We start from the raw sequence: 22,244 nt of genomic DNA on the forward strand, positions 1-22,244 counted from the left end.
AAAAGGCACAGCCCCCTCCTAATTTGCTTCCCTAAGCTATCTACCACCAAAGCAGTCCTTAGATTTGTTCTACTACAATAAATAAACAAGTCTGTCTATGGTCTCCCAGGCACTGAAATATAAATGCACATGTGGGTGCCCATTCATTCTGGAGCCTAAAGCCCCAGGCCTGAGGAGTCACTAGCAGGAAGTCAATTCAACTTCAAAGGGGTCACTGTCACATCACGTCAGCTCAAAGCCAGAGCTACTTCTCTCTTCTCTGTCCTGAAACAGTCAGTACAATCAACTTAATGTAAGAAACATTTGTCAAGGTTCCACTAAATGCAAGTCTCTAAGAAAGGCAGTGAGGAAGGGAACAACTAATTCTAGTCTACAAAGAGCATCACATCTTCACTTACTACCTGTATATCCTTGGACAAGTCACTTAACTTGAGCCCAGAAGTCTCTGGACTTCAATTTTCTCATCTGTAAAATAAGGAGATTGAACTAGAAATCAGGGGTGAGAAACCTGCAGCCTTGAGGCCACAGGCTCCCCACCCCTGACAGATTATCTCTCAGGTTCCCAGTCGACCATAAAATCCTGTGTTCCCTTTTTAATACCAGGTTAGAATCTGGCCCTGAGTCAAGGTGGCCATGAAGATAGAAAATTTCCCAGAATCCCATGGCTGATGAGCTCATGAACTATGTAAAGGCTTTTGAAATTGTTCACTGAGTATTCTGGGAGGAAGATCGAGGAGTAAGAATGAAGGCTGGGTACATATACATGCTCCATTTTGGGAGCATGTAGAGAGATGCTGGTACCCAAATGCCTAATTCTTTCACTCAGAAAGCCCATAATGATGAGGCACTACAATGTTAAATAGGCCAGGTTCCATGAGACAGCCACTCAGAGACATCCTTCCTTCCTGACAACTCTGGGCCTTGGAGAAAGCTGCTGTGTTAATTGCTTCCCATCAAGTGTCTAAGCTGGGAAAAATAATTTCCTACCATTGAAACCATAAGTGTTTAGCATTGGTTGAGGCTGTGTGTGTGTCAGAGGCAGACACACACATACAACTCTGGGCCTTGGAAAAAGCTGCTGTGTTAATTGCTTCCCTTCAAGTGTCTAAGCCGGGAAAAATAATTTCCTACCATTGAAACCATAAATGTTTAGCATTGGTTGAGGTTATTTCCAATGAACTATGATGGTCAACACTCCCTGCTTTCCTTCCCTCCTTGGTCCTTCTTTCCTTACCTCTTATGCCATCAGATAGCCAATCCCTAGGTGAAAGAATTTATCTTGATAATCTTTATTTGTGTGTTCTTATTTGGGCAATTAGAAGATTGGAAGAGCAAAAGGCAATGGAGAGGTACCTGATGTGTGTAACCAGGCTGCTATATACATACATATCTCCTTATATAGGTATGTCATTGTTGTTTAGTCATTTCAGTTATGTCTGACTCTTTGTGACCCCATTTGGGGTTTTCTTGGCAAAGATACTAGAGAGGTTTGCCATTTTCTTCTCCAGTTCATTTTACAGATGAGGGTCACATAGCTACTAAGTGTTTATGGTCAAATTTGAACTCAGGTATTCCTGACTTCAGGCCTGGTGCTCTATCCACTGTGCCACCTAACTGCTCCATATAGATAGGGATATATACACACATATACAGAGAGACTAATATATGTGTGTATGTATATAATATATATGTATGTATGTATGTATGTATTTATAGCAGCTTCATTACATTTACCATGTCTCTGTGTGTGTCTGTCTCTCTCCCTCTGTATATATGCATGTATATGTATACACACACACACACACACACACACACACATATATATATACACATTAAACATACACATATGTATTTCAAGTGAGTAATTGCACAAGTGTAGCAACATAAAAAATGTCATTAGAGCGATGTATGCTTGGGAGTGGGTTGGGGAAGACTAGTCAAATAGCAAATGCAAGGAATAGGGGCAGTGGATAGAGACCAGCCCTGGATTCAGGAGGACCTGAGTTCAAATCCGGCCTCAGACACATAACACTTACTAGCTGTGTGACCATGGGCAAGTCACTTAACCCCATTGCCTAGCCAAAAAAAAAAAAAAACCAGCAGGGAATATAAGCTTCCAAAGAGAAGGGAATGATTCATCATTCTCTTTGTATACTCAGAACTTAGCACAGTGTCTGGAACATTGCAGGAACTTGGGAGATGCTTGTTAGTTGATTGATTGATTGATAGCAAGAGCTTAATAAATTCTCTAAGCACCCTCCACCCCTGTGGCTTCTTCCTCTTGGCTGGTTCCTCCCAGAACTTCCATTCAAAGGAAAATGCTTAGGCCCTCCATGATTTCATTCCTCTCCAGGCTATTTTCCTCTCTGGATTTTCTCTACCATATCCCCATGTAGAAAGTTTATCCCCTCACCCCTTCCTTTTATGTTTTGTTTTCTGCCATTCGAATATAAGCTCTTTGATGAAAGGGACTATCTTTCTTTCTTGCTTGTATTTGTAAGCCCAGTGCTTAGTACTGTCCCTGGCACATTGTAAGTGCCTAGTAAGTGATTGATGAATAATTGACCAGCCGATAGCTTGAGCAATCAGTCAGAGACACTCTTGTGTTCCATTGATATCCATTTAATGGCACTGGGAGAACCCAATATAAAGGATTTCCAGGAAGATATGGAGAAGAGATATGCCCACAAAGGCATACGTGGATAGGTTGTAAGCTGTGTTGCTGGGGGGAGAATCCACATTAGTGAGTTGCAGACCCACTAATATATGAAAGGATGAAATAATGAGGTATAGACAAAGGTACTTCATTTACAAAATATGGCTGCTGGGACACAAAGAAGTTAGGTGACTTGCCCTAGATGAAACACAATTCAGAATCAGGACGTGTGAAAACTCAACTGCATCACTGATTTATTCTAGATGTGCTGGCCCTTTCAAAGAAAGCAGTTTTCTTATTTGTTTTTTTTTATTTATCCCAGTAACATTGGTCATATTAGACAAAACATAGTCTTATTAAACAAAATATAGTAACATTAAACTAATTACACACAGAGAGCATGACATGTTTGAAGCAGCAAGGAGCCCAGTGTTCTGGTCCTAAGTCAACAAGTATACAGACTATACTGCACTGAGATCGCAAATATACTTTTTCATAACTAGCTGTGTGATGCTGAGCAATTCGTTTGCCCTTAGGAGCCTTTGCTTCCACGTCTGTAACATGAGGAAGTTGAACTAGATGGTCACTGAGGGCTCTCTTACTTCTAGTTTTATGTGCCCATGATCCCTTTCAACTTTGAAGTTCTTTTTTTTTTATTTTTTAGGCAATTGGGGTTAAGTGACTTGCCCAGGGTCACACAGCTAGTAAGTGTGTCAAGTGTTTGGTCTGAGGCTGGATTTGAACTCAGGTCCTCCTGACTTCAGGGCCGGCGCTCTATCCACTGGGCCACCTAGCTGCCCCTCAACTTTGAAGTTCTATAATTCATGTGGGAATTTCTAGAACAATGGCATGTCTGATGGAGGAGACAGTATGGGGAGAAGGAACTTTCCCAGTGCCCTTAAATCATATCCCATGCAGTTGTGTTGAAGTCCGTGCTACCTCTTCACCAGCCACATAAACAGGGCTCACTAGAGGTATCTGTCCCAGTTGAAGATCCATAGGTTTTTCTAACCTGTCTTTGCTAATCCACAGCACATTCATCTAGCGACAAATCTTGGCAGCAGAGAATGGCAAAAGAGGGAGAATGAGAAAGAGTTAGTTCTAGGACGGACTTCCTCATCAGACTTTATTCCTCTGGACTTGTCTAGGTTGTCTGACAGCATCTGAAAACCCTTTCACACTGTGTGGGATTTCACTGGAGGTGAGTTCTTTATTGATAAATAAAACTGATTTGTTCCTGCTTTCCCCACACCACGGCCTCACTGAATCGGTGCCACACAACTGCAAGGTATTCAGGATTACATGAATTTACAACAGCAAATCCATCCCAGCAAGCATGTGCTTAGAATTTTTCTTTCCCACTGTGACTGAAGCAAAGCATTGCTGAATTTAAATCCTCGTGTTCTCATGGAATGTCCTAGTGTGGTCCTAACAAAATGTGGTGGTTAGAACAACTCCCATTTATAGAGCACTATTGTTAAGTATTAGGCTGTTTGAACCTCAGTTTCCAAATCAACTAAAATGGGTATAGATGACTTGCTGAAGGTCATACAGATAGTAAATGATAGAGTCAGAATTGACCCCAAGTACTGTGGTTCAGAATCAGTACTAATTAGGAATCAGGATTGGAAGGGACTGCAATGGTCATCTCAGCCAACCCATCGAGCAAATGGAATCCTACTATAACATACTGTGGTTGACAAGTTATCATCCAGGATTTATTCAAAGACCTCTTAATGAGCGGAGAATCCACAACATCTTGAAACAGCCCATTTGATTTTTGGATGTAGTTCCAGGTTCAGGGTACTTCCAAAAGCAACTAGCCCGAAGGTTAGATAAAAGGCAACTTGAGGAAACTGAGAGTAGGGGAGAGGAAAGGTACTGGCAGGGTACACAATTGCAATCTTCAGACATCTAAATTCTAAAGGACCGTGGACTTCTCGTGTTTTGCCTCAGAGGCAAAAACTAGGACCAATAGGTAGAAATTATAGAGACAGCAAAACCATCTTCTCACTTCCCATGACTGGAGGTCTTCTGAGGTTGGAAGACCACTTGTCAGGGAGACTGTGAGAGGGGACACCATTTAGGTCTGAACTAGATGGCATCTGAGGCCCCTGGCAACTCTGATGTGTTAAAATCCTATGGATTCAAACTGTGAAATGAAAATGAAAATATCAACACACTCCCCCAACAAGTTTATATTTGCTCAAGAGACTAAACTAGCCAGTTAGTAAGTATTTCTTAAGCTCCTACTATGTGCCAGGCACTGTGCTAAGTGTGAGGATACAAAGAAAGGTAAAAGACAGTCCCTGTCCTCAAGGAGCCCACAATCTGATGGGGGAGACAACATGAAAACAACTACATACAAACAAGCTATATGCAGGGTCAATTGAAGGCCAACTCAGGAGGGAAGGTGCTACGTGCTACCTCTGCATTTTAAGCTGCTGTTCTATGTACAATTAATTTTCTGTACACAATTACATCTTAACAAGATAAAATCCTCTACGAACAGTTTTTATATAAACAGCAAGTGATTTTGATATATTTGAATTAAAAGAAATTTCCTTAAGGCCAGATTCTGCCATGTTTTCAGAAATATGCCCCAGTTGTCCCAGAAATTATTTTACTTCAGGGACCCAATTAAAGCTATCAGAACTGTTAGACTCTTCTGGATAAAAAGGATGCAGCAGCCTTTGCACAGAAATGTACAGTTTATAATTTTTCAGTAGTTTCATTTTACAGGTAAAAACATTTCTTCAATCAAGGGGCTGGGTTATTGAGAGATTGTGGAATTGCTGAATTGCTTGCAAAATCACAGAGGCTCAGTAATAATGTAGGCAAGAAAATGCCTGCAATAAAAGCACAAGCAAATTTATTCCTGGACAGTTGAAAGAAATCACCAAAGAGGCTTATATATGAGATCCTGTCATTTTCAATGCTTTGAAGCCTAAAAGTTGGTACGCACAGCTCACGAGAGGTAATCAAGCAGAGATTATTTTGGTTCCATTGCTCAAATTATAGGATGTCTTGTACCCACCAGCCTCTCATGCTTTTGAATATATGGTAATCACAGTGCCCAGAATCTAATCTCTAGTAATAAAGAAAAACAATGCCTGTCTGCAGGTTAGCTGATGCCTCCATCCTCCTCCATTCTTTTGGTTTTAGGTACAGGGACAGAGAGACTAAGAATCACTGGGAGAAAGTGTTCCATGTGAACTAAAACAGCTAAATAACAATCATTCAATTTGTGAGCTCTGTCAAAATATTTGTCAGCAAGATGGCTTGGTGAAGTTTCTGACATACTCTAGTTAGCAAGGTATTTTACTTGCAAACAAGATTTGAGTAACAGTACCTGACCTTTATCATTCTGTAACTGGTGAGGGAATTCTCTTGTCACACCACAATTTCCGTAACTTTTTTTTAAGAAAACAGTCTTTGTCAAATTTCCCAGCTAAAATGTCACCAAGTCTGTTCGTGTTACATAGTCTAATGGAATGGGTTGAACACTACCAGGAAATAATAGCCATCTGGAACTTTTGTAAGATATTGAGGGAATAACTTGGGCTCCACAGCCCAAGACTGCATAATTTGACATGGCGGGGCTGGGGGAGGGGGGCGAGGGGTGATAGCATTAAAGATCTATACAGAAATTGGTACTTTCTTTTTTTCTTCATTAATTTTCCAACAAGAATTTTTCTCTTCCCACCTCACTATACTGAAAAGAAAAAGAAAACCCAAACCCCTGTAACAAATGTGCATAGTCAAGCAGAACAAATTCCCATATTTGGCCAAATGTAAATTTTTGCATTTTAAGTCCACCATCTCTCTGCCAGAAGGTGGGTACATTCTTCATCGCTAAACCTCTGGAATCATCATCAATCATTGTATTGGTAAGGGTTCTCAAGTCTTTCAAAGCTGTTCATCTTTACAATGTTTTTAGTATTGTATAAATTGTTCTTGCATAAATTGTTTCTTCTCATTTCACTCTGCATCACTTTGTGTAAATCTTCCCAGTTTTCTCTCTAAAACTATCCCTTTTATCATTATTTTTTAGGTCACAATAGTAGTCTAGAAGAGGGCAGCTAGGTGGCCCAGTGGAGAAAGCCTCTGGCCTATAATCAGGAAGATGAGTTCAAATTCAGCCTCAAGACATTTACTAGCTATGTGACCCTGCACAAGTCCCTTAACCCTGTTGGCCTCAGTTTCTTCATCTGTAAAATGAGTTGGAGAAGGAAATGGCACACTACTCTAGTATCTTTGCCAAGAAAACCCCAAATGGGTTCATGAAGAATTAGTCACAACTGACAATGACTAAACAACAAGTAGTCTGGAAATGGGCTCTTTCTTTCTATTATTGTTTGAATTGTCAGAATCATGGAATGATCCAGCTATAATTAGAAGGAACATTAGAGCACGAAACAAAGACTTTAATTAATAGTGTGTATTATCTGGTATAGTCTAATCTGCGTATATCTATGCTATCAGCATAGATAAATGGGTTCATTTGCTATTTATTATTTAGATTGGTTTTTCTGTAGCTGGTATTTCATGAGAAGAAAGTCAAGCCTTCAAATATAGCTTGGGACATACTTTTCCCCACTAAGAGACAGCAACCGGGAAAGTAGATTAAACCTAAAAATCATTTTGCCTGAACTAGCAATATTTAGGAGGGCAGATAGTTATAATTCTCATCCATTAACCCCTCTCTGAGGAGAGCTAAGTGGTCCAGCTTTATGTATCTAATTTCATGCTCTCCTCCAGGCAGGAATCAAATTCTCCCTTACAGAGTAGTGAGCAAAATTCCAGAAATGCCTTTTCATACCTCCTAACAATCTGCATTCATTTATACATGTGAATGCATACACAACACATATGTGAACATACCTGGTAATACATACACTACATGAGGAAACAGGAAATGGAAAAATTCCTCTTGGTATGACAAATATATAATGACACGTGAGGATGAATAGATAGATACAGACATACACACACACACACACACACACACACACACAGAGAAAGATGAGGAGAGAAATAGAGACTGGGAGAGATGAAAGGAGAGCCTTCAGAGCTGTTTTATAATCCCTAGTTTGGAACCAAAAATTTCTAATATCTAACTGGTCAAAAGAATAGCTTGATAACTCATGCTCATAATAACAATCCCTTCTATGTGCTTTGGTGTTTTTAAGTGCTTTCAGAGACATCTCATTTGAACTTCATAATAACTTGTGAAGTTCACACGGCAAGGATTAGGATCACAGATTGAGAGTTGCAAAGGATTTAGAGGATATCTAGTCCAATCCCCTTGTACAAATAAGAAATCTGAAGTCAGAGAGGTTAACTTGTCTAAGGTCACATGGCTGAGCAGCAAAGGCAGGATCTGAACCCAAATCTTCCTCACTCCAAAACCAGCATTCTAGTCACTGTACCAGATTGTCATTCATTATTTTCTCCACTAAGTTATTAGGCCAAAGTCATGCCACTTATAAATGGCAGAACTGGGATTAGGACACAAGTCCTTTGGCTCCTAACCCCATTCTTTATCTTCCTACAAAAATTGGCAGCTTCCAAAACTCAGGTCCAACCTTTTAAGGATTAAAATTTTGTGATCTGGGTTTGAGTTCCAGTTCTTTCACTTCTTAGCGATATAATGATGAATAAGTCACTTAACCTTTTACCAAGTCTCAATTTTCTTACGTGTAAAATGAGAGTGGGGTAAGGGTGTTGAGCTAAGTGATCACTAAGGACCTTTCCAGCTCTAACCTGTGAAAAATTTGTTGAATGAATGAATGGACGCCATTGAAGACTTACTTGAAAGAGTGTGTTCATAGGTTCTGAAAGCCATTCCAGAAGAAGAGTCTAAGAAAACTCTGAATAGCAACAATATCTTTGGAATAATTATAAGGATCATAGGGTCCTGGATTTAGAGCGGGTAAGAACCCTTGGGAGTTTACGAGACAATGCTCATTTGGATGGAGAATTACATCTCATGTCTCCACAGAGCTCAAAGCAGTTTAGAGAACAGCTTCTTTCAAGGCTCAACTCGGGTGCTGCCTCCTATGTGAAACTTCTTGATGGCCCTAGTCATCAGCATTCTTTCCCTACTACTTTACTTCTATGGGTCACATTTTTCTTGTATGTTAAAGGAAAAGGTTGGACTAGATGGCTTCTAAGTCCTTTTTAACTGAACCAATAATTCTGTGATTCTCTTAAATGTTATAGCCCTTCAGTAATGGTAATAATAATGATAATGGTTGGTGCTGATGATGTTGATGATGATAACTAGCATTTATGTAGCAACTTGATTATCTCATTTTATCTTCTCAGACCTGGGAGGTAAATGCAATGTTTTTCCCATTACAGATGAAGAAACTGAGATAAGCAAGAAATTAAGTGACTCACCAAGAATCACAGAGCTAATGAATATAACAGATTTGAACTCAGGATGTCCTAACTCCTGATGTAGTACTCTATCCACAGTGCCAGCCTCCTTTAGGGTAGCAATTATGTTTCCTTTCAACTGAATCCTCAGACACCTGGTATAGACAGTTAATCAGTAGCATGCTGGCAGCTGCTGTAACCAACTTGCACCAATCAATTGTTAAGTTTTCAATGTGAGTATTCACACCTCAGAGATCAGCAAATAGATATAGGGCTTGATTTATTGTTTTTTTAAATTTCTATAATTAAGAAGGAACAGCTAGATAGTAGTGGATAGAGCATCCCCTGGAGTTAGAAAGACCTGAGTTCAAATCCGACCTCAGACACTGTGTCACCCCGGGCAACTCACTTAACCCTGTTTGCCTCAGTTTCCTCATCTATAAAATGAGCTGGACAAGGAAATGGCAAACCACTCCAGCATCTTTGCCAAGAAAACCCCAAATGAGGTTACAGAGAGTAGGACACAACAAAGAAGAAAAAACAAACCTGAACAACAGGCCTAAAAAAGAGTTAATTGTGCATATTAAACTTAAAAGTCACCCACACTTTTTTTTAAACAGAAGGCCTGCTGTTAAACATTTACCAGTTCACCCCTGACCTTGGTAAATATTTTGAACTGAATGAAACTGAATTAAATTCAGCCATTATTCAGTGCTTTGCCATTAGCTCTTAAGTAGTTGTGGAACTGAACTACTGCCCCCGTCTCTCCCCTGGGCCCTGAATGGGAGATCCTAAACTATCACATATGGAGGCAAAGTAGTATAGTAGAAGGAGTACTTGTATTGGAGTCAGGACACCTGGTCAAGTCCCCTCACTTTTTGGAACCTCAGCTCTAAAATAAGAATGCTCCCTTCACCCTAGTCCTTGTGAGAAAAGCCTTTGTCAACCACAAAGCACCTCATAAATGTGAGCTACAGTGAAATTGTTGAGACCCCGTCTCCACTTTTGTTTTCTAGTCAGGGCTTGTCAATCAAACTTAAGAATGTTAGCTGACAAGCTTTGGCCTACTAGATTCCAGGCTTTCAATGGTAGGGCATTTGAGGTGAGCAGAGAGGAGCACGTTCTGCCCAAAGCTACGGATAGAAAAGGCTTTATTCCTTGTGGCAGGTGAAGGATTTTAAAAGACTAAAGGCCTGCTTCTTAGGCCTGGGGAGCAATTTAAATAACAAGGGTCAGGATTAATCCTTTCCTTAGCTAAGGTGGAAAGAAATCTGTGAAGGAGCTGGAATAAAGACCGTAGACAAGGATTCATTTTCTGACAATGGATCTGTTTCCAATCTTGCAGAGCACAGGCTGCCGTAATTATATTGCCTTCGTCGGACTGCATACACACTTCCTCTCTTGCCATCAACACAGTCATGCCTCTCCATGAAAGCCTATTTTAATATAGACACTCTTATGTATATATATAATTCATGCATTTTAGCCTTTACATATTTATTTTGCATTTTAATTAAGGCCAAAATCTGAATACTTTAGATGGATGGTTTCTTTATTCTTCTATGCATAGCTTATAGGCAAATTACCTGGCAGAAACCCAAATGTTAAGCAAACACAATGCAACCAGTGACTATAGTAAGCTATTATCCTGGTACAAAGGAGCACAGGAGAGCTTCGAAAATCCTGTCCTTTCAAAGGTACCCTCTCGGGACTGATGGCATTTCCCTGCTCTGAAGTCTCAGCAGAACGAAGTGATAGAATACCAAAGGCCCAGGACCACTGGAAAGAAAGTGCTCCTCAGGAAACAGCTGTTATCATTTTTTGTAGCACCAACTGGAGAGTTCACAGGGGGTGGAGACTTGATAGACCCCCTGAAGTTTATAAGGAAATCTTGGTCTAGACAGAGTTGTAGTTTCCAGAGATTGACACCGTTAGGCCAAGTTGTTTGAATTGGTCAAAAAAGCAGCTCTAACTTGAGAAAATAATAATGGCTTGCATTAAGAAAGGACTCTAAGATCTGCAAAGAGTCCTAGTGTATTCACTACCTTTCATTAACTCAGTCATGCATTAAACAAACATCAATGCCTACTCATAAACAGAAGGTTATGTTGGCATTGAGGAAGATAATCTAACAATAACAGCTAATATGACATATATACATAACATATATGCATATATACACATGTATGTTAGAGAAAGCACCTACTATGGTTCAGGCACTATGCTAAGTAGCATGATGACATCACCAGAGGATGTAAGCAGCCCATTTACCCTGGACACACATTTATCCTACATAGGTGCTTTCCACATGCATGTACTTCTTCACACATATTCCCTAGTCATGTGACTCCTCTGTGCAGGTGCCTTCTCCCAATCAATAAGCATTCATTAAGTTCCTACAATGTACCAAGCACAGTGCTAGGAACTAGTAAAATGAAAAAGAAAAGTTAAAAGGAATTCCAGAGGTCACAATAATCCAACCTTTACTTGAAGGGTAACAAAGACAAACAATCGTGTTCTCAAAGAGCTTATGCCCTTTTTGATGGGGATACTGTTGGTATAATAACCTGCAAGAATATCTACCCCATGTGTTTATTGAAGATCTTTTCTTATCATTTTATTTGCTCTGCTTTTTTAACAAATATGTTTTGTTTTGAATTAATGTGTCCTCTGGCTGGCTGGTAAAAATAAACATATTGATCAGGCTTTTGGTCTGTGGTTTTTCAGTGGACAGCAATCCACAGAGTACCTTGATCTTGGGTAGTTTTTTTTTTCCCCTTCTGGGGGTCCATTTGTAAAAGGGGACATCCCCAGCATTATATTATTATTACCCTGTGTCTTACTGCACATCAGGTAATAGAAAGAGAACTGGATTTGAAGTCAAGGGACATGAGTTCAAATCAAGTAGCTTTTAAGATGTTACTTACAGCATGTGTGTCTCTGAGTTTCTTAATTTCTCTGAGCTTCAGTTGCCCAATATGTCAAATGACAGGGTTGGACTTGATAATCTCTAAAGTCCCTTCTATCTCTAAATCATGTGAAGAAGTCAATCAAAAAACATTTATTAAGAATCCACTATGTACCAGGCACTGGAGATACAAAGGCAAAAAACGAAACCGTTCCTGCCCTTAAGGATTTTAAATTCTATCAAGAAAAACAATGTGTCTACTTATAAGTGTGTATATGTATGTGTACATATATACAATTATACGTATTCACTGTTATAAGTATACATATATACTATACGTGATGTGAATTTTTATATGTACACACCTATACATGTATGTGTGTATACTGTGCATGTACACATATCAACCATATACCTCCACGTAAATATAACCACATACAGACACAAAGTAAATACAAGGTAATTTGGTAGGGAGGAGACACTCATAGATGAAGGCATTAAGAAGGAAAAGCACATATGATATATATAGAGAGAAATCTGTATCTTTTTCTATATATCTATATATTATCTATTATAGATAATTATCTATAATAGATAATATTAATATTATTATATAATATATGATATATAGATAATATTGATATATTATCTATAGATATATAGAGATATCTATAATAGATAATATGTAGATATAGAGAGATAGATAGAGATAGAGATAGAGATCGAGATCGAGAGAGATAGAGATAGAGATAGAGATAGAGATAGAGATAGAGATAGAGATAGAGATAGAGATAGAGATAGAGATAGAGATAGAGATAGATAGAGATAGAGATAGATGGATGTATCTCCAGAGTCATCCAGCTAATAAATAAAGAGCCAGGATTCAAACACAATGCTCCCAACTTCGGGTCACTTCAGGCTTTCTACTAGATTAATGCTACTTCTGAAAGACAGTGTTGAAGGAGCATCTGGATTTTTCAATGATATAATATGCAATGCTGTAATATATTATTTATAAAGAAACCACCAAGGATTTCAAAGCAGCTGATCTTTAAAATGTTATTCTCCACCTTAACCATGTTCAGAGAAAGAACAAGGTGGTAAAGCCCAATTTCATTGCTAGTTGAGTTTCACTGTCCTCTTGCCACCCAACTCTGTCCTGAAGGAAAAGTCCAATAGCCAGTCGCTTGGGAGGGAAATGGGCTGAACCTCCAGATCCAGGGCAGAGCACTCACCGTTCCGTTCATTAGATTTAGACATGGTGGGGGCGTTTTTGTTTGTCGTGCAGTCATTTCAGTCGTGTTCAACTCTTCATAACCTCGTTTGGGGTTTTCTGGGCAAAGACACTGGAGTGATTTGCCATTTCCTTCTCCAGTTCATTCTACAGATGAGGAACTAGAGAGTTTCTAATCCGACCCCTTTATTTAAAGGTACAGGAGGTAATGAGGTAATGAGAGGCTGACCAGCTCGCCCAACTTACACTGGTGGTAAGTAGCTGAGTTTAGATTTGAACCTATATCCTCTGACTCTGCACTTACTCTTACTGACAAAATCCTTGGTTTCTGTGTTATAAATCTGAGTTAATGCCCAGATTAACTTTGAAAGCCTCATGACATCCAAGTCACCATAGGTACAACAAATTAAAAAGCAGTATGGGGATAGAGTTTTCAGCTCTATGGTCTGACTAGACAGAAAAATATTTGTGGTTTAAAAAACAGGTAATATCCTAGTTATTTTAAGGCCTGTTGTCCTATAGTTCTGAAATGAGATGATTATGAAATAAGGATAATAATAATAAGAGCTAATATTTATACAGTGCTTGACATGTATTATCTCATCTGAGCCTCACAACAGCTCTGCAATGCAGGTGCTATTATTATCTCTAGTTTATAGATGTGGAAACTGAGGCTCAGAGAGGTTAAATGATTTGCCCAAGCTCACACACTTAGTAGGGGGCTGAGGAAGATAAAAACTCAGATTTTAAGTCTATCTACTTGATCACTGCTTCATCAAAATTGAAATTGCAGAATCTGAAGATTGTATTTGATTGTGCTCACATATTTTTTGTGTATTTCTATCTTTTTTTCAGTGGATGGAGGGATGGAAGGGGAAAATGAATGTTTCGTCTTTGTTGGGAGACAGAGAGACAGAGACAGAGAGAATGACAGGTGATGAAAATAGGAAACTCCCTCTGCTAGTGCAGGTCTACACGTGTTTCACAATTTAGAGTGTTACAGAATTGCCTAGGGGTGTGGAGACGTGGTTTGCCTGCAATCACATAACCAATTTGTATCAGAACCAGGACTTGAACTCAGTTCTTTCTGGTTCTGAGAATACTTTTATATCCATACTACTACCTTGCCTCTGTCACCATTAAATACCATTCTATAATCAGACACTCAATAAAACATTTTCTACATATTAAAAAAAAAAGTTGAAAGAGTCACAAAATATAGACACAACCTCTACCAAAAGTTTGAATCTTGTCTAGAAAGCCCCTGACTGGTAGTTATTCAGCCTTCACTTGAACAAGTCCATCTATGTCTACCTCCCAATGGAGTCAACTCTTGTGCTGGTCAGATCTAATTGTTAGGAATTTATTTTTGTCATATTGAGTCAAAATCTGCCTTTCTTTAGCTACCACCAATAGTTCCAAGTTTTGCTTTTTTAGGAGTCAAATCTAACCCTGCTTCCTGAGAGGCTTCCAAAAATATATGAAGATACTCCTTTTGAGGTCTAGCAGAAGTGGATATTCAGTCATTTGCCTGTCCAAATTCATTGAAGAAGAATAAAATACTGCATTCAGTAAGGAAATTCTCACTGAGAGGTATGGTTCCTTACACCAGGTTTCAGTCATCTGCCCTGGTTGGTCAGAGGATGTTCAAAGAACTGAGCTACTCTCTACCCTTATCCAGTGGCCTCCAGCTTCAGCTCTTCCAGGGCATCTGCTGGTCTGCCCATCTCATCTCTTGAGGCCTCTACACTGATTCAGACCTGCATTTTAGCAGCTCTCCAACAAAAAGCACATGTAAAAGAAACAAAGAGAAAGGGAGAGATAACTTAGCAAATTGGCTGCATTAAAAGTTGTTCATTAATACTAGTGTCCCACTTTTTTGCTGAAACACTCAAACCCTACCTTTATCTGTTTGAATCCCCCCAAGACACATCTTGTGAAAGATTTTTCTCTTTTAATTTAAAGGCAATTGGGGTTAAGTGACTTGCCCAGGGTCACATAGCTAGTAAGTGTCAGGTGTTTGGTCTGAGGTCAGATTTGAACTCAGGTCCTCCTGACTTAAGGGCTGGTGCTCTATCTACTGCACCACCTAGCTGCCCCGATTCCCCAAATGAAATAGCCCAGTTTGATTGCAACTGAGAGACAGCCCAACTTTGCTTTTGCCTCAAGAGAAAAAAAAAGGTCAGACATGATCAGAAATTGACTAACATATAGACATTCAGTGAAAATAAAATCTTGGAGTAATCATCTATTAATATTTGTAAAATAAAAATTCATATGTGCTGGGTGTGTGTGTGTGTGTACCCCCACAAGCTCTCATCACTTTTCTTACCTTGGTTCAGAATTCTTTTGAAGACTATATCAATAAGTAGAGCATATATCTCTGCATGGAATTGTGTGTCTACCTATATTTCTTGAGGGCTCACTGCATGTTGACTTACCTTATATGTATGTAGAATGTTCTGGACTAGAATTGGTTTTCTCCAGATCATGCACAAAAGCTGTCTCATGTCTACTTCTTTCTGTGAAGAATTATTTGTTTTCTGAAGGCAATCCAAATGGGTGTCAGTGGTCAGTGAGGGTGTGCCTCTTCATATTATATTCTCACACATGTTGTATATATGTGTATATATATATATATAATATATATATATATATATATATATCTCGTATATTATATACTCACATTTAACATTTTGCCTTATTAACTCATCTTGGCCATGTTTCTATTGAATTTCCCCACCCCCACTGTGGGGTAAACTATAACTACTTCCCAAATAGCCCCTGCATTTTATGGCTTGGTGGGCACAAAGGGATAGTTTTTGAAGTAAGAAAGTCATCTAAATAAGAATTAGAAAATTTTTAAATAAGAAAGGGTAAGAGTACAAGGCTTGGAGTCATTGCTAGTTATATTATTCTGGGCAAGTTATTTAATCTCTAAGAACTCTAAAAAGTGTTAGGCTTAGGGTCAGCTATACACCCTGATCCATCCTAGCTGTGTGACCATGAGCCAGTCAAATGACCTGTTAGGGTCCTTGGAAACTAAGATGATAAATTAGAAGAGTTGTTCATCTTCGGGGGTGGGGGAAGGATGAGGGGAGGGGCATGTTTCCTGCCTCAACGAAACCACAGCTAAGAACTAACCAAAACAAAAAAGAATCAGGCAAAAGGGACATTTGAGAATTTCTTGTTCTGAGCCCAGAATTCAGATTTAGAGTGCTAGATTTTATCAGTGTGTGTGTGGATAGGGGTCAAGAGTACACATTTCAATACATCACACATCTGTGATTTCACTGGTGTAGAGATTTCCTTCATAGCTCCTTGAAGCCTTAGGAGATGATATGTCAGAATTGTTCTGGCAGAAAAATCCATCCCCCTATATTCAACCTGATGATGAACCTCTCTGAACTTAGTTAAGCTGGTCCATGGATGAGAGCACCCACAACATGTCACTATTCTTGCTCTAAAGCCCCACCTCATCAGGCATGGAGATGACCCTTGGCTCTTCAAGGCTCCGTCTGTGGATCAAAAACTCTGGTAGGTCCTCCCAATCTGAGATGGTTTCATGTGTGGGCCCAGGGATGGGCTATATATAATCCAACCAAACAGGCCTCCTTGTGGGCCCTCATACACAGCACTCTATCTCTCATCTCTATGCCTTTGCATTGACTAATCTCTTATTCCTGGAATGTTCTTCCTCTTCATCTCTACCTCTTAGAATCCTTGCTTTCCTTCCAGACACAACTCAAACATCACCTTCTTCTGCGGGAAGCCTTTGCTGCTCCCTACTCTGCAGCTCCTAATGCCTCCATACCACAGATACAAGGGTACCTAGAATTTGTACTATATATGTTTTTATATAGCTATGTGTCTGCAGAGGGGTAGCGAGGTGTCTCAGTGGATGGAGTGCTGGCCCTGGAGTCAGGAGGAACCAAGTTCAAATCCAGCCTTAGACACTTACTAGCTGTGTGATCCCAGGCAAGTAGTTTAACCTTAAACCTTGTTTGCTTCAGTTTCTTCATCTGTAAAATGAGCTGGAGAAGGAAATGGCAAACTACTCCCATATCTTTGCCAAGAAAACCCCAAATGGGGTCACAGAGTCAGGCACAACTAATCAACAAAACAAAAACTATGTCTGCATGTTTTCTCCTCTATTAGAACAGAAGCATGTAAATCAATCAGCAGCATAGTAGGTGCTTAGTAAATGCTGCTGTTTGATTTGTATGCCTCTTATCCAAAAATCAGCTTCCCTAAATGCAGAGAGATTTGTCAACATGTTGGCCAACAGGAGACAAACGTTTTAAGACACAGCAATTCCTGAATACCATCTCCTAAGAAGTTGTGACCTGCCTCAGTGGAGGGACCTCTGTCTTAGATGAAAAAACAGTTCCTCAAAGTATTCAAGTTAAATCACTTCTCCCCATTAGCTGGGAATCAATTTCTTTTCCCTCAAGCAAACTACAGGAGACAATGTTTCCCAATATTTAGCTTTCAGTTCAGCTTGGAGATACCTACTGTGAAAATGAAAGTTATGCCCAGGAACTCAAGACACCCTCAAAAAGGCACATCATTGATTAACTGCTTGTTTCTGGAGGATAGGGAGCGTTTTAGTTAGTGGAGTCTTACAGCATCAGCAACTGTGCAGATTCAAAGAATTCCCTGCCAAGAACTATAGAACTGGGCCTCTAACATATAGGAGAACACAGTATGTGTTCAGAGAGTTCTCATTAAAGAATCATTTGCCTCAGTATCATCCTTCACCATAGTCACATGCCATCAATGGTGGTCCAACAGAGGGCCTGGAGCCTGATTCAAAAAAATTAAGAAACTCGCAACTCCAGGAATAAACAAGTGTACAGATAAGATAGTAAGAAGGAAAAAGGAAAATCTTTCAGAATCGATGTATATTTGATTCTGGGAAGAGCTCTGGACTCTAAAACTTTATAGCTCTGTGACCTCGGGCAGGTCACCGTAAGCCTGTTTCTTCATCTGTAAAATGGAGATCATTATACTTAGACAACCTACCTCAAATTGTTATTCTGAAGAGTTTTGTAAACTTCAAAATACTACATAAATATAAAACTATTGTTTTTATTAGAATAAACAAAGTTTTCTGACACTAGAGGAAACTAGACAATTCAATTAACTTTGACAAGAATCCATTTATTTGTCTACTGTGTGCTGAGAGACTCAAAAAAAGAAAAACCTCTTCCCTCAAAAAAGCTTACATTCTACTAGGGGAAAACAATATGTCTACAGGTACAAAATATAGGCAAAAATAAGTACAAAATGATAGGTAGAATGATTTATCCCTAATGTACAGAGAGTGTCCCCAAAGTCTTAGTGCAGTTTTGAGCTTTCATATCCTCAAGGGCCATTTGGGGAAGCCATTCACAAAAGCTGTCTTGGAGTCCCTTTATTTTGCTGGGTCCTTTTTCCTATGTGCACATGGTAAAATGATAAGTGTCCTGGACGTGGAATCACAAGACCTGAATTCAAACCCCAGCTCTGGCACTTAGTTCCCATGTCACCACTAAGGGCCTCAGTTTCTATGTCTGTAAAATGAGAGAGTTGGATTAGATGACCTATCACGTCTCCTCCAGCCCTAAATATATGATCCTGTGATAGGATCCTCGGGTGGGCCCGGTCTTATAATAAGGGGAAAGAAAATTAGTTTGACTTATTTTGACCCACCTACCAAGCAATTTCATTTCTAAATGTTCATAAGCCATTTATTTAATAATCCATTCTAGAAGTATACCAATAATCAATATTAAATTTATCAGACAATTGGTGAGCATACCTTTTCCCCCCTTTCTGGAAAACCGAAACATTTTTCCATTCTTTCCAGCCTTTCCCAATCTCCATGATCCTTCATAAATCATCAGTAGTATTTCACCAAGCACACTGGCAAGGTCTTTCAGTACCCTCAGGGTGAATTCACCGGGACTTCCAGAAATAGACTAAACTAAAGCTGCTATCTGATCTCTCACTATCTTCTCTCAAAGTTAGGGCTTTCATTCTCACTCAGCTATGATTTTTATTATTAGTTTATTTTCTGAGCTGCATCTCAATTTCTAAAATGTCCCAACCATATTTCTAGCATCTTTATATTTGCTTTCATTATTTCTGCTGTTTGCAATAGCTCTGAATTCAGTCGACTCTGCGGGCTCATTAACATGCTGTTTATTCCCTCCTGGCAGATCAAAAAGTCAAAAGCACTTAATGATTTCTTTTTATCTACATCTTCACAATAAAGGTGATCTGTGAACTGGGAGCAAAAGTAGACAATGTTTAGAGGATGTCAGAGAAGACTTGGTCAAAGACTATTCTAAGAGGTTGAGTTATACAAAAATTTCTGGCCCTGAAGACTTCTAGTCCCAGCAATATAAACAATTAATCAAAAACATTGTAAGGCCACTAGCTGCCACTTTGAAGAGCTCAGGAAGAACTGGAGAGGTATGAAAAATTAGAAAAATATCTACCTCCTGGCTAGTTATATTCCATTATAAAATATGAGAATAGAAATGACACAAAGTGTAGTGAGGAGAACCAAGAAAATAATACACACAATAAATACAACTGGGCCATGTGATTATGATGATCAAGTTTGTCCCACAGAAGAGTTGAGAAAATATATCTTCCTACCTTCTTTTGCAGAGATGGAGGACTCTGGGTGTACAATATTGAATGTACTATCATACGTGGTTTCTATATTAGTAGATTTTGCTAAACTAGTTTTGGGGTTTTTTTCTTTTTTTAATCTTTGTTAAAAGCCAGGCTGGCTGGCTGGATAGGGTGTGGGAGAAAGATTCAGAAATGAATGTGACATTAAAACATATCAATAAAAGATGATTTTAAAAAAAAGAAAAATGAAAAATGGTCATAAAAATCGTACCATCTCCAAGATAGAGGTGACTTCAGAAAACATTTAGTCCAACCACACCTGAAGCATGAATCCCTCTGTAACATTCCCCAAAAGTGGTTATGCAGCTTCTTCCAGAAGACCTCCAGGAATGGGTAAACCTAGTCCTTCCCCAGGTAGGCCACTCAATTTTGGAACAATTCCAATCAGGAGGACATTTTTCCTTATGTTGAGACCAAATCTTCTTCCCTGTAGTTTCCACCTATTGGTCACAAACTCCTTCCTCTGTATCTCAGCAACTCAGAGATGAAAGGGTCTCAGAGGTCATCCAGTCTAAGGACTCTAGAATTTCTTCTACTATATCTCCAGTAAATGGTCTTCTAATTTCCACATGAAGACCCTGGTGAGGAGGAATCCACTGCCTTCTGAAGCAGTTGGTTCCACTTTGGGACAGCTCTAGTTCTTCAGCAGGTCTTTCTGATATCAAGCCAACATCTGCCTCTGTATAGCTGAGCCATCACTCTTAGTTCTGCTTCCTGGGGCCAAGGAGGATAAATATAATTCCCCTTCCATATTACAAATACTTGAAAGACAATCCTCATGTCCACACACACACATACACACACACACACACACACACACACACACATCCTCTCTTCTACAATCTGAATAATAGCTAGCACTTTTATAGCACTTTCTACGTACTAGGCACTATGCTAAGCACTTTACAAATATTATCTCGTTTGATCCTCACAACAATTCTGGGAGAAAGATGCTATTATCCCAATTTTATAGAGAAGAAACTGAGGCAAACACAGGTTAAGTGACTTGTCCAGGGTCACACAGTTGGTAGGTATCTGAGACCAGACTTGAACTCAGGTCTTGAGACCTCCAGGCCCAGTTCTCTATCCACTGGTCTACCTAGCTACATACAGGTTAGAGGAGTATCTTCTTCATTTCCTTCATCCTCTGGATATAATCTATCTTCCACATGACAACCCTTCAAATATTAAAGGAGAGAGGATCTCTACCTTCAAAGTCTGCTGTCCAAGTTAAATATCCATATTTCCTTCAACAAATCCTCAGTCCCTTTACTGAAATGTATTCTTTCCCTGGCAAATTCCTTTAAAATCTATTTCAAATGTTCCTTCCTCTATTAGGACTTCACTGATTCCTTCTAGTAGTAAAAAGTCTTCTCTCTTGGACCTCCCACAACACTTAGTTTTGCCTAACATATATTGTTATATATAACTAACATATATTGATATAATATACATTATATTAATCAACAAGAATTTAAATGCCTACTATGTAGAAGGCATTGTAATAGGTGCAAGGGATAGAAATATGAAGAATTAAACAATCACTACTCACAATGAGCTTACATTCTAATAAAAGATAAAGGCAAAACAAAGCATACGAGAGGCCCATGGTCAAAGGATTCTTACCAATGAAGGGGATCAATGAAGTCTTGACAGAGAAGGCAGCATTTGAAGTAGGTTTTAAAGGAATTTAACACAGAAGGAATACATTCCAGGCATAAAGAACAGTGTGAACAAAAGCACAGAGTTGGGTATTTTACAGGTACAGAAAGTGACCAATGTGGCTAGAATAAAGGATGTAACATGGAATAAGGCTGGTTAGGAAAGGCAATGTAAGATTTCAGACGTCCTTAAATGGCAGGCAAAGGAAGGTTTTCCTTAAGAAGAAATGCAAAGCCACTTAAGATTTGTTATATAACCAGACTGATTTATAAGAAAGTTTATTTTGCATCAGTAGAAAGCACAATTAGAAAGGGGAAAGAGAGTGGCAGCAGGACAGCCTGTTTGAAAGCTATTAGAGTCATAAGGTGAGCTCTCTTCTCATTTTCAGGTACCTTTCCAGTCTTCCCTAGGAGATTATAAAATAATAAGCCTAACTTCTGTAAACAGAAAATGTGTATGTATAAAGATATAGATATAGGTATAGATATAGATATAGATATAGATATAGATATAGATATAGATATAGATATAGATATAGATATAGACATAGACATAGACATAGACATAGACATAGACATAGACATAGGTATAGATATAGATATAGATATAGATATAGATATAGATATAGATATAGATATAGATATAGATATAGATATAGATATAGATATAGATATAGATATAGATATAGATATAGATATAGATATAGATATAGA

At 39.0% G+C, this 22,244-nt stretch overlaps 1 protein-coding gene across 1 annotated transcript in view; it reads right to left on the minus strand.

Moving 5' to 3' along the window:
• LOC110206425 (uncharacterized) overlaps positions 1 to 22,244 on the minus strand; it is a 119,235-nt gene that overhangs the window by 93,655 nt on the left and 3,336 nt on the right. The window contains 1 exon segment of the mRNA XM_078149161.1: positions 19,275 to 19,453. Coding sequence (XP_078005287.1) covers positions 19,275 to 19,453 — 179 coding nt within the window.

This window comes from Phascolarctos cinereus, unplaced genomic scaffold (genome assembly GCF_003287225.1).
Source record: "Phascolarctos cinereus isolate Bilbo 61053 unplaced genomic scaffold, phaCin_HiC Scaffold_2;HRSCAF=192, whole genome shotgun sequence".
NCBI lineage: Eukaryota > Metazoa > Chordata > Mammalia > Diprotodontia > Phascolarctidae > Phascolarctos > Phascolarctos cinereus.